The sequence below is a fragment of the Monopterus albus genome, unplaced genomic scaffold (genome assembly GCF_001952655.1).
Source record: "Monopterus albus unplaced genomic scaffold, M_albus_1.0 scaffold49.1, whole genome shotgun sequence".
Lineage (NCBI taxonomy): Eukaryota > Metazoa > Chordata > Actinopteri > Synbranchiformes > Synbranchidae > Monopterus > Monopterus albus.
The window spans coordinates 1601596-1618865 of NW_018127929.1; the positions used below are offsets into that span (position 1 = coordinate 1601596).

General features: G+C 39.2%; 1 protein-coding gene across 1 annotated transcript in view; it reads left to right on the forward strand.

Annotated features, from left to right (window-relative positions):
* Window positions 1-17270, forward strand: part of astn2 (astrotactin 2) — a 181759-nt gene that overhangs the window by 164291 nt on the left and 198 nt on the right. Inside the window, exons 14-15 of the mRNA XM_020600844.1 lie at window positions 15690-15814; window positions 16928-17032. Of these exons, the coding sequence (XP_020456500.1) occupies window positions 15690-15814; window positions 16928-17032 (230 nt within the window). The remainder of the gene's footprint in view (window positions 1-15689; window positions 15815-16927; window positions 17033-17270) is intronic.

Sequence of the window (17270 nt, forward strand, 5' to 3'; positions counted from 1 at the left end):
ATTCTGTGTTTTTCTGTCAATATGGGGTGCTGTGTGTACATTAATGAGGAAAAAATGAACTTAAATGATTTTAGCATTTGGCTGCAATATAACAAAGAGTGAAAAATTTAAGGGGGTTTGAATACTTTCCGTACCCACTGTAATTTTAATTTTTAAATGTTCTTCATGTTAACTGCCAGTGCATGCAGACTAATTACAAGCTATATATATATATATACATATATATATAGTCTTTATATCCTGATATTCAGATATTTATATGCACACCAACCTCATCATCCAATTTTCTCATCTATTTGGAGAAAAACAACTTTTTCTCTTGAGTCCCATCTTTTCTATTTAGAGTTCAGTTTTGTTTTTATATATACAGTAATGGCATCTTGCCACTCATGGAGACATGTGGATAGTTAGTGATAATGGCTGTCCATTAGTTCTGAAAGGTGCATTTTTGCTCATGTCACATGAATTGCCACACACATGCACTATATCTGGATGTAAATTGAGACTGAGTAAAATGGTAGATAGGCAATATTTTATGGCAGTCATTTAGTGGAGAGAGACAAATAGCAAGGCACATACACACACATTTTGAGTCATTATTTGATGCACTGACTAGTACCTAGTAATTTGAAAAATGTAGTGGAGGAACAAACGCAAAAGGCTGCTTCCTCCCAAATTCACACAAACTTCTTTGGACCAGTTCTGAAATAATACCTTGGAAACCTCACATCAATCCCACGTGCCTAAATACATTTCCTAAAGAAGAACCCTAATCCAAAAAGGCCCAGGGATAACTTGACCTGAAAATGTGGTCACCCTGAACAGACTCCAGTGGGGAGGGAATACAAACACTGACAGTAGCACGATGCACCACCACCTAATGAGCAGTGACGGAGGGGCAGAGCAGCAATACATATCATCTTTCCCTGCACTTCACAGTTCAGACTCTCTATCTCACCTTCAAAAACACATTTTTTTTCAGCAATCACCACATGATCAGAGTTGATAGCATTTCTGCTTAGATACATTCATGACAGCTGCAATAGCAGATAACCCCACCCAGACCTAATTATTGATAATAGTATAACTGTGTTCCAATCTTGATAGAGAACACAATTATTTTACAATTTACTATAATAACATGAGAAACAAGCCCAATTAATAAGAAGATGCATATCATATTATACCTGACATTTCTTCTTTAAATACATACAGTAAGTTGTTGAGAGAGCTGCCAGAAGAAATTTCGTTGTGCTATGCATAATGACAATAGAGATTCTTGACTTGACTTGAGATCAATAAGTGAAGTCACTTGAGATAAATATTTTATCACACATCAACATAAGAAATTAGTCTTGTCCATCTTGTTCATCTTTTCATAGACAAGCCTTCTGTTCTGAGTGTTTCCCATCCCCCCAAAGAGCTGCACAATAAGAAAGAAAACAATGAGCGGCCGTCAGAAGCTTGGGTTGTGGCAAATGAGAAGCAGTGGTTGCGAAGGAAAAGAAAAATACGTTTCCCCTGCTTTGTGAAGGTGAAGCTGCCACCCTTGTCACTGAAGTTGAAGATGATTTTTTTACAAAAGGAAATGATACAGTAAGGAAGAAAAGAAACAAAACCGCTTTTGATAGGCACTCTGCTAACTCCTTACTGCCACTCACCTCTCAAACTGAGACAACGCCACAACATGAATAATTTGTGAATCTGGCGGCCCACAAGGCTCCCAGGTATAAACACAGCCACATCTCCATGTTCCTGTGTAATTTTCAGTAATTATCTCCTTGGTGCACACAGAGTAGCTTTTACCTAGGAGTTTAGTCAATACACATTATAAGACAATTTCTTCCAACATAATGAGTAGCCATGAGACAATGAGGCAGACTGCTGAGGTGAAGGGTTAAGCTGCTCAAGGTTGAATATGAGAAGCTGCTTAATTCTGTTCCTAAAATAAGTGGTCTGCTTGCCTCTTCTTTTTTAAGCTCCCAACGTAGAATTTAGCATACACCTAGTTAATGTTGTTTGCGTGTATATGTGCGTGGGTGTGCAGACTTCTGAACTTAGGCAGAGGTATATATGTTTCTGGGTGGTTTTTCTGACTGTGATCCCAAGCCTGTTTCAAAAAAAGAACTTTGCAAAGATATGCTGTGATGTGATGTTTGTTCCAATACTCAGACAATAATGAATTTTCTTACGCACATGTTAAATTAATTTAGTCATTAAATTCACACATTAATTACATGTACTCTTATGCACTGTCTGGACTGTATCCACACATTAAATTGCTTCTAAATGTGGCAATTTAATGTGTCTGGCTTGTTGATTGCTACCCTCTGGCTGGACTAATGAGCAATGGGTCGGTATATTTACTAATTCACTGTAGTGGGTAAAGTTTAAAGGGCCACTCCAATGTTTTTAAGAATGAAGATCTGTTTACTGTTACCACTCAACCTGTGAAAACAGTTTTATAAGTGGTTTTCTATAACAATGATAACTCCTTATGATAGTACAGTGTTATCTTTGCTTGGGCTAGTCTATGAAGTTTTTACATGAAGCCTGTATTACAAACTGAAGATGTGACATTTGAAAGACACAGACAAAAACAATCTGGAAACACTTTTTGGAAAATGATCCATCCTAAGATCACATTTACTCCAGCTGTACATGCATCATACTGTATATCTGGATATCATCTGGAAGGAGAAAAGTTTGTTAATGCAGCAAAAATGAAAGTAGAATGTATTGCGATAGCAATGCTATAGGATGGACCAGACCACATGTAGGTGGCTTGGGGGGTCTCAGGTGTAAACGCAGTCAGACAGTTTTACCACATTCTAGATAGCTATCTAAATCTAGCCATGGGAGAGAAACGATATCCCCTTCCTTGGAAAAGTGAAAATAAATAGAGCTTATACAGCAGCTTTACAACAATTTAAAAACTAAGATATAAAAATCTGGTGATTAGGTATCATTGTATAAATACAGAAATTGATCCAGATGCAGATGGAATACCAGGTGTTAATGGAGTCTAACAGTCAGGTTATTTCAGTCTCTGCTGAACTGAAATTGACTGTTCTTTTTTTAAAGTGTCATCGTGTGAATAAGATCCAAACTTTCCATGAAGTAGCTGCTGCAATGTGTTAAGGAAAGACAGGTTTACTGTAAAAGTTTGTTTACATACTGTACGTGAAGACTGAACCGTTAAATAAATGGATCAAATATATATGACTTAAATATTCTGGCAAATGTAAAATGTTAAATTATTAAGGCAGTTATCCATCTGAGGAAGTTACTGTAGCATCCAACTTTGTCAGCAACTGTCAGGTACTATGTATATGTACTGCACAAAATATAAGACAAGCAGTAACAAGTCACTTTGGTGTCGAGGGGATACTTATAAAAAGTGGAGGCTAATGGCATTCTAAATGAAGAACATAGTCATGGGACAAGAGACCGATTTAACAGAGGAAATTTAACAAAAAGGGTTTATGTCTAAGAGGAGGTTCTCAAAGCCTCAGTGATTCCTCTTAGTAGACATAATGTCAGCACGTTTAGTAGACTGCATTGCATTTGCGTGTGTGTGCGTGCGCAAACATTTCAGTGGGTTTGTGTTTACTTTTGTGCGAGTCAGTGCACATGCATACGTAAGTGTGATCGTTCCCGAGGCAGTCACTCTCTGCTCAGTAACTCACATAGCAAGGCAAAGCCTAATGGACCCTAGCCTAATATCAGCTAATGTCAGAGAGGCTTAGATCAGGTTACCTGCTATTTGACCGGAGACAGAGAGAGAGAAAGGGAGGCAGATTGGTAGAGCATTGATAAGGGTTGAAAAGGAAAATTAATAGAGAAATAAATGGAAAGAGAAAAGGCTAAATCGAAAGAGCAATGCTTAGCAAAACTTAGTGACAGGTGGAAAGAGGAACTGGAGGAGGAATGCAAACGAAGAAAAAACAAATGGCAGTAGTGCAGCAGATGAGGCCAGACTGGTCAGACATCACACACACACACACACACACACAGTTAAACCATGCAGGAGAACAAAAAAAAGTGTAACAACTATGCAGTTCAAAGTAGTCTGTATATCAAAACTCCTTTCACATCTTTAACATTGAATGGCAATGTTTAAAACCATGGAACATTGTTGTCAGGTCAAATAATCAGTACCCTATGTTAGATCTCATAGTAAATATCTGTTATGGTAGCCCCCCCCTCACCAGGAGGGTGAGGGAGGACTGAGGTTGGACTCAAGTTTGCAGACCCAGGTGCTAGGGGGAAAAATATGACGGTAGCAGGTAAATAAAGTGAACACAAAGTATCAAAAGAACATAACATGGGAAGGTACGGTACTTGGATATGTATGATATGTAGTGTAGTGTAAATGAGTGTAGCTCGTAGGTAGTGTGGTAGAGTCAAGCCAAAACGTACAGTGTCTGTCAGCGTAGCATTCTACCAACATGTACAGTCGGCGGTACTATGTTAATGTTCCGGCCAAGACGGAGCGTCTACCAGAGGTTTATAAGGAGGAGAAGGTAATCATCGGGATGCACCCCAGCTGTGTGCAGCGACAAACCAGTCGCTAATTACTGGAATGCAACACAGCTGAGGTGCAGAGCCCACAGGATAGAGAGAGCAGAGGAGAGAAAGACGGAGGAGAGGCAGGGAGGAGAGGCGGCGGCCGCCGAGCGGCCCTGACAATATCAGCTCACCTAATGTGGATCATGTATCTGCTGTCATTACCCCTAAAAGAGTTTTGCCTTACAAATACATGTGATACAGTCACTCATTTAAAGGGACTGCATGGAGATAAATCCAAGCCCATACATGTAAAAAATAATCCTTAAATGTCCTTTTTATGTTCCAATTTATACATACCTGAATAATTTCATGATCATTTCAAACTGTTCCCCCAAAGAAAAGCATTTGCCTTTTGCTCCGATTAGACTCTTTGGTATGTTGTGGTTTTTGAAAAGATACAACACTACGTGACCCATTTAGGCAGAAATGATATGAAACCGCTATTCCATCCTAAGTAAAACATGGGGCATCAATACCCTGTTGGAGAATTTTATTGTTGTGAAACTAGTCATAGAAAAAGACCCCTGTGTCATAAAATAGAATGTACTGTCGCTCCTTCTTGGACCTCATTCTGAAAGGCAGTTATAGGAGTGGGTTCTGGAAACTTTGCAGCTTTACAACTGGTTGTATTACTCCCCCTGGTAAGCAGCGGTGTTTTCTAAACTGTTGCTGTTCCTGTCACCAGGGGTGTTTTAGTGTAGTGTTTCCCAAAGTGTTTTCTATAGTGTCTTTCAATCCTGTGGAAGGAGGTGTGTGAATTTGATCCTGCTGTGACAGGGGAGTTTCACCATCTGGTCACTGTTGAATATATAACTGGATACATTAAGGATACTGGAGACTTGGTTTCCAGTCGCTGTCACTTGAGGTATTTCAGCTGTTTAGAAAACATACTGAGCCTGAGGAAGAGAAAAGTGAGGACAACAGGAGGAAAACTGAGGTCTCGGGTCCAGCTGAAGTAGTAGCTCAACTAAAGTGCTAATTCATCATTGAAATTAAAATGTATTTTCATTGATTAAACAACCTATTCATTTGTCCAGTTAAAAACTTTGCCATTACACAGAAAATCTGGCAGAATACTCAATTTATATTTTGCATATTTTTGTAAAATCACCCCCAAGTCCCAAGTTACTCTCTGAAACCTTTACCTTGTGAAGGTGTAAATTTCTGTTTTACATAAATTATTCTTTGGGAAGAACCAGAAACTGGGACAAGAATTTTTTGCATTTCATTATCTTAGCTGGTGATGCTGTTGTGCATTCATGCTAGACTGATAAAATCACTTGCATGTGCAGCAGCCGGTGAATCAATAGTAGACTGGAGGGTGAAAAATGAGAATATGCAGCATGAAGCATTAAACCCTCAGCCTCAGACTGTGATGGGAGTTGCCTCACAGGGGGTAGCTAACTATGCCAGTCCTCCACTTTTACTGAAGGAAAACTGCACTGTGTAATTTGTGGACTGGGGCTAAATCCTGAATTAGTGGCTAGTTGCCTTTAGCGGGGTAGCAGCACTTGTAATTTTGTATCCTTCTCTGGACAACTCTCTTATTTTAACTCTTCACCCTTCTCATGTTTTTATATGTCTGTGCTAGCGACAGCTGTGGTCAGAGACTTTATGGCTTCAGGTTGTCCGTTCATGCGTCCAGTTCTTGTGAACAAGATGTTTCAGGAGTGCCTGATTTTTTTTTTTTTCTCAAATTTGGCACAAACATTCACTGGACTCAAGGATAAAGTGATAAGACTTTGGTGGTCAAAGGTCAGAGTCACTGTGACCTCACATCCATCCTATTCGTGTAAATATGATAATATCTTTAATTCAAGTCCTTCAAAGTCTTTATGTATATGAGTTTGGACAGACATGCATGTAAACTGCAACTTGACTGATTGTTGGAGGGCAGATAACCGCAAGGTGGTAATTCTAGATTCTCGCATCACCCCGTCCTGCCTTTCCAAGATCGTTACATTGTGCTGTAAATTTTCCTTCCATAAATTATTCGATGGCAGTTCTAAGCCATTTTTTTGTATGAAGCTTGCTGCATTGAGTATTCAGCCACACTCACCTTTGCAAGGCCATAGTATAAAGCAGTTAATTACAACTGCTGTGATGTGATTGCACTGCCTGCTTTTCAAATTGGGACTACAAAAAGCAGCTCTGCTTCAGTCAGTCATATCACTTTGATAGACAGAGTACCGGATAACATCATAACATTGTCACGCCTTCATGTCAGTCATATCACTCTGTAATTATATTGTGAAATAGGCAGACATAAAAACTGTTTCACTGTCTTGGCCCATTACTGCAGGTCAAGTACAAAACAATAGTAATGAGGAAAACTGTGATGAGACTAACAAGTCCTTTGTGTGTATTGTATGTATGAAAGCGGCATGAAATACCACGCTTTCATATATGTGGGCCTCCTTTTGATGGATGAAGAATGCTGGTTTTAAAGACACACTCACACACTTGCTTAAGTAATCCCTTGCAAAATATATATAAAACAAACAAGAAAAGTACATCAAGGTCTTCTATCTGAGTTTCAGAACTAGTCTTAATGCTTTTTTTTATAGTGAACTGACTTTTTGCTGTAAATTTTTCCATTTACAGTCACCATTCTGGCAAATCTGAACAGGCAGTTTACTCTTTTGTTTTGATCAAAAAGACAGAAAATAAATACTTGTTGTGTTTTTTTCTTCTTGTCTTTTTTTGCCAAAATAGAAGATGGCTAAACAGCATTGCCTCTTGATCATTTTTTTTCCAGATTAAACAAGATAACCTCCTGTTGTATTCTGTTTTCCTCTATCAAATTCTTGGTACTGATGTTCTGCTTTGAGAGAGATGGCACAAGAGACTGTCAGGAACAGAGTTTTAACTGCTGCTTAGGTTTTTGATAAGACTATGGGATTTGTGACTGAGTGAGTGAGCGAATAATCATAAAAGGGAGAAAGAGAAGGAGATAGAGAGAGACACGAGTTTGTTAGGACAGACATGGGGGGAGAGGGGTTAGAGAAAGTGAGAGTGGAATAATAAAAAGCAGAAAACCAATGGCTCTAATCAGTTCCACGGCTGCTTACTGGCCTGCATGTGCCCTCACTCTGCATTACCAAGTTTCATCTCTATGATAATGTTCCTGGTCACCAGAGTTCATTCACACAATTACATAAGGAAGGCCAACAGAGATATCAAGGTACAAAGAAGGTCTGTGCACACTCACATATTTCACTTGTATGCACGACCCATGGGAGTGAAAGTGAGGTTGAGTGGATTTGTGTGTGTGTCTAAAGGGTAGAGATTGACAAAAACAATGAGCAATGAAATATAGTACAACAAGAAACACGTGTAATACTTTTCATATCATTCTGCTCAATGTGTCTCTGCATCCCTGCACCAACACATTTCATTTGACCAAACCTTTCTGGCTAAACTAGATTCTCTGTGAAACATGCTATAAATGTCTGACTAGCACCACAGTAATAAGCACTGATTTTGATTGGCCAGGCAGTGTCCTGCGACTTTTAAATTAGTCAGCTGTCTGCTTTGAAATTCACATACACAAATACCAATGCACATAATCACTCAGGTACACAAACACAAACTCTGCTGTGTATTTTCCATCAGAGGATGTTTCATCAACAGCATTAAATCCCAAACCTAATCAATACTGACCATAAAAAATCACCAAATCTCCTCCTCTCAGTGGAATAATTTATCAACTGAGCTGTGGCAGCAGCTGTAATAAGGGATTGTAACACAAGTCTCAGGGTAAACATTTCTGATTGTTTTATTACACTACGAATTAGCCTGTTTTCGGATGCTGTCCTTTAATAACTCTCTAATTCTTCAACTGGGTCTTGTGCCCTGGGTGACTGGGTGCTTTATCTTTGTTATGACTTCCCCGACAGGCCCCACTCGCACCCAGTGTTTATTCAAATAACAGATATTACAGCTATTAAGCATATTACATGCAACTGGATCAGCTACCCACCCCGGCTCTCATAAATCTTTGATTGTACAGTCCAACAAATTGGTGGATGACTCTCAAGGGCAAATGTGGCAACATTTTCAAGGCAATGGCAGAGAAACGACAGGGAGAGAGCCAGTTGGAGTGACTGATTATGTGATAGGAACCATTAGTTTAATTCAGAGATTATATGACATATTAATATCATTCAGCTGCCATAATTGTATAATGGCATTTACATTTGAAATGTCCTCCCTGCATCACAACACTGCAACTTTTTCTCTGTAGCTCCACAGACTCTGTAACCTCTCTGGGCAATGTTTCTGAAAAGATACAAATAAAATTCAATTCACCTTCTTGTTTTTTTGGTGGGACACAGATTTCTAAAACCCTGGGATAGTAATGTACAAATGGTTTGCCGGTGTAGATACCACTCAGGGTTCAGAAAGGGAGAAAATCTGTTTTTGGTGAACCAACCCATGAATGTCACTTTTGGCTTTTTCCCATTAGGGTTCGCCACAGCGAATCATCACACTGACAATTTGCATGTTGACATTTGGCACATGTTTTACGCCGGATGCTCTTCCTGACACAACCCTGATTCAAACCCAGGGAACCAACCCATACCTGCAACCAATGAGCCACAGCAGCTGACTGTAACAGTTTGATAAAATACAAACACATTTTGAGTTATTCAACACCGTTATACAGCCTCTGCATTCCCCATTTCCACACTTGGCCCTTGCATGATTAAATATACTTCTATTTATGTTCATCGTACATATGCATATTCATTTTAAATAATGATAGCGTTTTAGTTAGTTATCGGTTGTCAAAGCATTTCACTGCATGTCGTATTGTGTATGATTGTGTATGTGACAAATAACATTTGAATTAATTTGAACAACAGTAGTTTTTGCATATTGTGTCTACGTTATGGTGGAGACAACTGTTTTGAACAAGGCACTGCTTCTTTTGTCTGTGCTGTCTTTTGTTGCATGCTTCTCTTTGAAATGCTGGGTAATTATCCCATTTAGGGATGAATCCAAACAGCATGGCAGCCATAGAAATTACAAACATGCTGTGGCATGCTGGATGTCAGACTGTCTGTTGGTTGTTGTCTGGCTCTCGTGTATGTGGAAGGACAAGACTGGGAAGAGACGAATGATGAATGCACGCCACATGAGTATAAGTGGTATTATCCACTTGCAGCTGTGCCATGGTATATTTTACAAACTATTAAACCTTTGCTAGAACAGTGATTTTTTTTTCCTTAGAAAATGTAACGAGAGATGTGGCACTGTAGATTGCTTTTCTCATAATCACTAATTTACTTTCAGTAAGTAGGCAAATCAGGAATTCAGCTTTTTGCTGGCATCATTTTACAGTTTTTGCCACACTTTTTTTTTTCTTTGTTGTTTTCTTCTATTTCCAGTCACGTGTCAAAAGCTGAAACAGCATCGTGTCAAATGCAGGATGCTTCCAGAAGTATTTTAAAATTGAGATTGCTCAGAAAGTGTTTTTTGTCAAACTAAAAAGACATCTTCATTTATATTTCAAGCAGAAGCATTTTATTCCTCCCTGTCTCAGGTTGCCTATTTGAGAGAAAACTGTGTACAAGGGATCAGTCCTGCTCAGACGGTAAGTATAATACACACACACCTACTCATGCTGTGTTTTCATTCCTTGTGGAGACTTTAGACGTACATTCATTTTTTGTAGACTTAACCTAACCTTAACCATAACCACTACTTGCCTAACACCTAACCTTAAACCATGTTACCACTCTAAAATTCAGTGATGGCCAAATGTGTGTGCTTCAGTCCTCATAATGTAAGTAATATAAAGGCTTGCACACACACACTGGCACCCAGTGACAGTTCACATACAGTTCAAAACACTGTTGTTGGCCTACAAGGCTACCAAGGGCACAGCACCCCCACAGCTCCAGAACACAATTCAACCCTTTAGTTCTGTGTTCAGCTTCTGCTTCACTGTCCCTGCTTTCTGTTGTGGTCTCTGTGGGAAGCTGGCCATCACTCTGCTGTGGTCTGATTCTTCAACACCTACTGGCTGGACACTTCTCTCCTCTGCCATCCCAGTTGAGATGTCTTTTTGTTTTTACCTACGTTAAAACTTCAGTTACTTTCAATCTGACACATTTTCAAACCTCTCTTCTGTCTCCAGCTCATCCTTGAACTCCAGCCCAACCTGATTCCTTTTACCCTGCATCTCTATCACACACAAACACACCTGCACACAAAATAGCCAGACATTGTCTGGTATTGTTAGGGTGTAATTTAATTAGAATGTTTGCGCCTGTTTATTGACTTAACATAATTGCTGATAGGAGGATCTTACAGTGATTTACACCTTTTTTGCTTTAGTTCCTACACAGTGCTTTCTCCCCTTGAGGCCGACAGAAACTAGGAAACCCAGCAGTCCACACACATAGCACAATAACAGAAAAGCATAGACACACTGATGTTCCTGGACTAAACCTGATGTAATTAATCTTTTTTTTTTGGTACAGAGAAAGAGCAGCCTCTAGTGGTGAAACATATGAATTTCCTCCTACTTTCCTTCTACCACCTGGTTAGTTATGCTTTTCATTATATATATCATTGCAGAAATGTAAGACTTTTGATTCTACACACACACACACACAATAACATCTCCCTCCCATAGTTTTTTTTTCTGTTTGTTTTATAAGTGGCCACTGGTTCATAGTTGCCAACTCATATCTGTTATAATAATTTTATGATTAGCAAAAGTGCTTTTTATTTGATTAAACTTTCCCTTTCCGTGCATTAAACTCTAAGCCTTAAGCCATCAGCTGCAGCCTAAGTTATTTGTTTGATATTACAGAATTTAATTGTTTGTGCTTTCAAAAACAGAGTTCCTGTTCAATATGCAAGCATTTGTTTTTGTTTTTTTTTGTCTGAACTGTTTATTTGGAAGTTAAAAATAATAGAAACATTGAATATAACATCTAAACTGCCTTCTGTAAATGAGCTACTTCCTCATTCAGCCTCGACCTGAAAAGGTTACACATGCTCAGACAGTTGATCCAGAACAGAGACTTTGATAATCAGAATATGGCCTTTGTAAGCCTGGCATCAAGGGTTTCCATGTATATTCAATACTCATTTCCTCTGGGAATTAGTGGGTTTCTGTTAGTGCTTGCATCAGTCCATAAAGGCAGCTTCTAAATGAGTGAAAGAGAGCATAATGCATGGCTTACGGTTTGCTGAAACAGTTTCTTAATTGTTAGGGGAACTGTTTGAAGTCAGGAGGTTTAGTCATCTCTGGAACCTACTGTAATAATGACTCTATAATTCATTTTCTGAACTGATTAATTGGCTGTACCATGATTTGTGAATGCCAGTGTGTGCTATTTCAAACGTGCACAGTAGGCTTATAATGAGTTCTCATGTTCATTACTGGTATTTGGGTTTGCAGTAGATATTAAATTCATATTTGGTAGATGACAATCAGAATTTTTAAACAGTGTGAAGGAAAAAATGAAGGAGCCCAGTGGTGGATGTGATTATACAATAGAAGCCACTAGTAAAAAGTACCATTAACATATATTGTTGCTGAGCTGAGTCTTGAGGTTGTAGATAATGAACAGAGATGGTCTGGAATGTCAGTGTCATTGAGACATAGTGAGCATGGTGTAAAGCATCTGGTGTGTGCTGCTGTGTGCAGATGAGCTTTCTACAATTACCCTGGACAATGTTTAGTTAAGTATCACTCAATATCAGGTACACGGTCACAAACTCAGATAAATATAGATATTCAAACATATGCGTGAACACACTTGTTCCCACACATATAAAATGAAGTGACTTGTATATAGCCCTCAAGCATATTGTAGACTCAGACAGATGCACACTCGGGTACACGCAGAGGAGCACAAAGGCATCTTTCTAAATTGACTTGTAGATAGCTCTCATCAGTTCCTATCAACAGAATGCCTGTGATTTTGGGGGAGGGAGCAGGTATAGATTGAAGAGTGAATAAGAGATGGGAGAATACAGGATGCAGAAAGCAAACCAGAAAGGTTGTCTGGGGACTACACTGAGCAAACTGTGAACAACTGACATTGACACCTGGCTGTGAAATACAACAAAAAAAGCTATTTGCATGTGAGACCAAATCTTCAGTGTGCTTTAATAATCAGATGTATCTCTTCTGTGTTTGAATTGAAATAGTGCACACAGAGGGCAAGAGACATGGAGACTGAGAGGAAGGGAACAGATAAGTAAGAAATAGTGAGAGCTTTGATATATATGCATGACCTGGTGTTGAATATTTGTATTCATGACATAATTTTAATATACAGCAGGCAGTACAGCTTGGGTTCTGGAGATTCTCATTCAAATGGGAAGAGTTTGCCACTTGTAGACACAGGTAGAGTAGGAGGCCTGTTTGGCCAGGAGGGAGCCCGGTGTCCACTGCCCTTAACGACCACACATGGGCACTGAATAAAACCTGAGTAAATACACAAGCTTGTTGGCATTGCCCCGGCACATCCAGACTCATGTACTGTTGTCTGGTGTATAGGATGCTGTTGAGCATGATAAGGCAGCGTGGGTGTGTGCATGTGAGGTCGAAGTAAGCTTGCTTGGTAACATAATTGGATAGGTGCCGGTACAGAGTATAGATCTAACCACTAATCAGTTTTGATTGAGAATAGTCAAATCTGCTTTAAAAATGGATCTTGGAATCAAATTTTACATGAGGCAAATTAATTCCTTAGATTAAGTAACCCAATAATATCAACCTAATAATAAATAATGATAATTTAAGTTTCATTAGTGGGCCAGTGCACACTTTAGCAATGTAAATGCAATCATTAATGTTATTTATTACGCCTGCGTTAAACAAGTCAGAATGTCTGTTGTCAGGTCTGCTGCTTGTTAAGCCGAGTCACTCTTGTCAGTTTAACAAATGTTAGTTTGTCACTTCAAGGTGAGATAAGTTAGCCATGGCCAGCTAGCAGCTAAATCATATTGTTACCATTAGTGTAAGACGGAGATGATCTTTCTTGAAAGACAAGCAATGAGCTCATCTTGTTAACCACAGTGGTCTCTTTGGGTTGTGGTGGTACAGATAGATGTCTCTTCCTCTAATGAGCTGTCAGCAGAATAGATGCTTGAAGCTCTTACCAACACAAACACACATACACAGTCCAAGGAACTGTGGTCTAATCAAAACCAGATAAACAGAAATCTTCAGGACTGACGCTTTGGCCATTCTGAATTTGATGTTTAACCACTGCAAAAAGGGACAGATGTGGCAACAGTCTCCACATGCTTTAGATGATTTTTTGTTTGTTTTCCTTGAGGGTAGAAGAATAAGATGAGGTACTTCTCTTAAATTCAGTTTTTTTTTTTAGTTTTTTGAGCATCTCTGCAGTGAACTATGAGGTACATCACACTCTAATGGGCTACTGTACGTCTGTCAGCCCTAGAATGGAGACTGGTTGTTACGAAGCAAAGTGGCTAAAGAAAAATAACTCCTTGCAGGTGTCAAGGACAGTCCACATCTGGGTTTGAAAATCCATGGAGCTACGTATCATCTCGGTCCACACACTCCCAAGTTTCTTTGAGTCTCAGCGTGAAGCTGGCTGATTTAATTTAGCAATCAATATATTTTCTGTGAGTATAAGCCGCAGTAATCTTTTTACAGCACCTCTTCTCTCCCTCTCCCCTCTTATCCTCTGCCCTTGAGTCAATCCTTCCACCCCTTCATTGTAACACTTAGGCTGTGATTGCGTCTAACAGGCTTTGTGGTTAGAGGAAGCAGAAAGAGAGACAGAATGAGTGGAAAGGGATGAAAAATTGATATCAAGAAGAGTGAAGCTACCTCACCTCCAAGTCTCCATGGCACAAGGTCGTTCCTCTGAGACTTGGTCCCATAAAAATGGATTATGTGAAATAGGTTGCTGCTTGGCGTGCTCTCCAAATGCAGCAGGAAAACTCATCTTTGTGACAGAAAATGAACCACAGATGCTTTGGATCAACCAGAATGGTCTATCTACTGAACAAAAGTGGAGCTTAACATACTACAGAGATTTATTTTGTAAGTGATTTGTCCACTGGGACATATCATGAAGTTGTAAATAGATGGATAAATGAATAAAATAGTAGGAAAACGGGTTTAGAGCTAAAATTGTATTCAAACATATCAGCACTGTGCGCAATTATGGGTGTTTCTGTTACCTCTCAGTATGACACAGTGTGTAGGTTTTCTTTTTCTACCTTTCACTCCCACAGTTTACAGTTCCTTTCTCATTATCATTCATTCTTGTACTTATCGTCTCCAGCAGAGAGAAACAGAGATTCCAAGGGGTCTGTTCTTATCTTTGCCTGCAACTTTCTGTTCTGCCCTTGAACCAGGGGCATGACTGTTTTCTTTATTCCACTACCAAGCATTATAGTCTCACATACTCAAATATTTAGCTATTTTACCCATGTTTTTGTTCTTTACACAACTCTTTAATTATATTGGATGAAACAAATTACCTTGATGACAAGGTAGGAAACAGTATGCTCATCTTGATGTAGCTAGATAGATAGATAGATAGATAGATAGAAATACTTTATTAATCCCAATCTGGGAAATTGCATTGTTTCAGCAGCGGTTCACACTCAATATCAAGCACACATACCAATAAATAGAATAGATAACCCACTAAAATATAAAACAAATAAAAATACATTAAAAGTTAAAAACAAACCCAACACAATCACGTACATATACATAATCACATGTTAAATATTTTATCAGTAATTATAAGCAAAAAGTGAACCCAACATCATCTTTCTAACCTCGGTGAAGCAGAGGGGACTGAATAAATATAAGCACATAAATCATTATCATAGAGAAACCTGCAAGAGATAAACAGTGAAGTATCCAAATCCCTGTGTCTGAATGATTCAGGAGGCCAGCAGCTGGATGGGGCACTGGGACATGCCAGACTTGTAGATATTTATTATGAATTGTGGTTGGGCTGTTTACACGGAATTCAGAATTTGTAGCTGTTACACCACCTGTAGATAAAGTAGAAGTGTGATAGCTCGGTAGTTACTGTGGGTTGTAAGAGTTTGTCACAAATAACAAAATCTCTCTCTCTCTCTCTCTCTCTCAGAGCACACAACTTCATCAAGGATTTCCCTCAGCTAGCTGATGGTCTCATGGTCATCCCCCTACCAGTAGAGGAACAATGTCGTGGGGTCTTGTCAGAGCCCCTGCCCAACCTGCAGCTCCTCACAGGTGAGGGTGTGTCCAGTTTGGGAATATGTGCCTTTTTTAAATGTTTGTCTTCCTAGTTGAGAGCCATTTGATTTACTGTATTTGACAGTGGCAGCCTTATTACCTCTATATGATTTAGTCATTCTGACCAGACTAGAGCCAGTAGGAGAACATAGGCCACATGTTAATCTTTTACAAACTATGTCTATACAAAGTCCCGGCAACATCTCCGTCGCAAGTCAAGAAAAATTAAAGCAAATAGGATGCACCTGAAAACTATGTGGAGTGCCACAGCAATGGGTCTGGACACTTTTAAAAAATAAGATGAAATTTCTTTAAATAAAACTGCAACATTTTCTAGATATACGGTCAGAACGTCAGTTATCATTTTTAAAATTAAATTCACAAAACAATGAAGTGAACGAAGCAGTCCGAACTCTTTCTGAAGCTACGTCATGTGCCCATATAGGACTTTGTAAACTTCAAACCTTAACCTTCCAATTCATCCTCTTATCTTTTCTGACCCATCCTCTGGGTGACAGTGTCACGTAAACATTTGGCCTGAAACTGCACCTCTACCTCTGCTTCCTCCATTAACTGAATTGGCATTTGGTCCACATCGACCCCAGTGAGATTATTTGCCAGGGTTCTGCTTTCATCAGAATTGGACACACATAGAAACTAAATAGCCCTTTTCCATTGTGCATGAGTGTCTCAGGTGTAAAACAGGATCAAGGTTCCTGTAAGCTGTGCTTTTTTTTTTTTTTTTTTTGGTTTGCTCTTCACTTTTGTGACTTTAGTTCTAAACTGGTGTGAAAGTTTGATAATTGAATTGCAGAGAAAGGTGAGATTGCTCCCTCATCTATTGTCAGCAATCCAATTGGAGTTCAAGCTGCACTATATATCAGCCATTGATCTGTGAGCAGCTGGGATATGAGTTGTGATAATAAATGATGTTAAGGTAATAATGGATAACAATTGATCTGCAATAAACTGTTCAAATGAAATGATGAATTTTATTTCAGTTGCTCTTTATGAACCAGAGTTTTGTAATTTGTTTTAAATTGTTGTCATTCTTATATCGCTCCTTCTGTCTTAGTTGGTCACCTTGTTCACTTCTTTTGGTTTTCTTAGGGGATGCCCAATTCAGTGAGGCAGTGGGCTACCCTATGGTTCAACAGTGGAGAGTGCGCAGCAATCTATACAAAGTCAAACTCAGCTCCATTACCTTATCTACAGGTCAGTGTCTGAATAATATGACCTTGTGATCACTGACCATAAATAAGAAACTCATCATCTATACACAGTATCTCGCCATGTATCTACAGCATCACCCTGATTTCCAAGCCACCATTTCCACTCTTACGAGTACAAAATCACTATTCTTCCATCTCCTGCTTGACCTGGTAGGCTTTTCCAAAGTGCTGAAGACGCTGTCAGCAGAGAGTACACGTGAGGAGCTGCTGGCTTTTCTCCA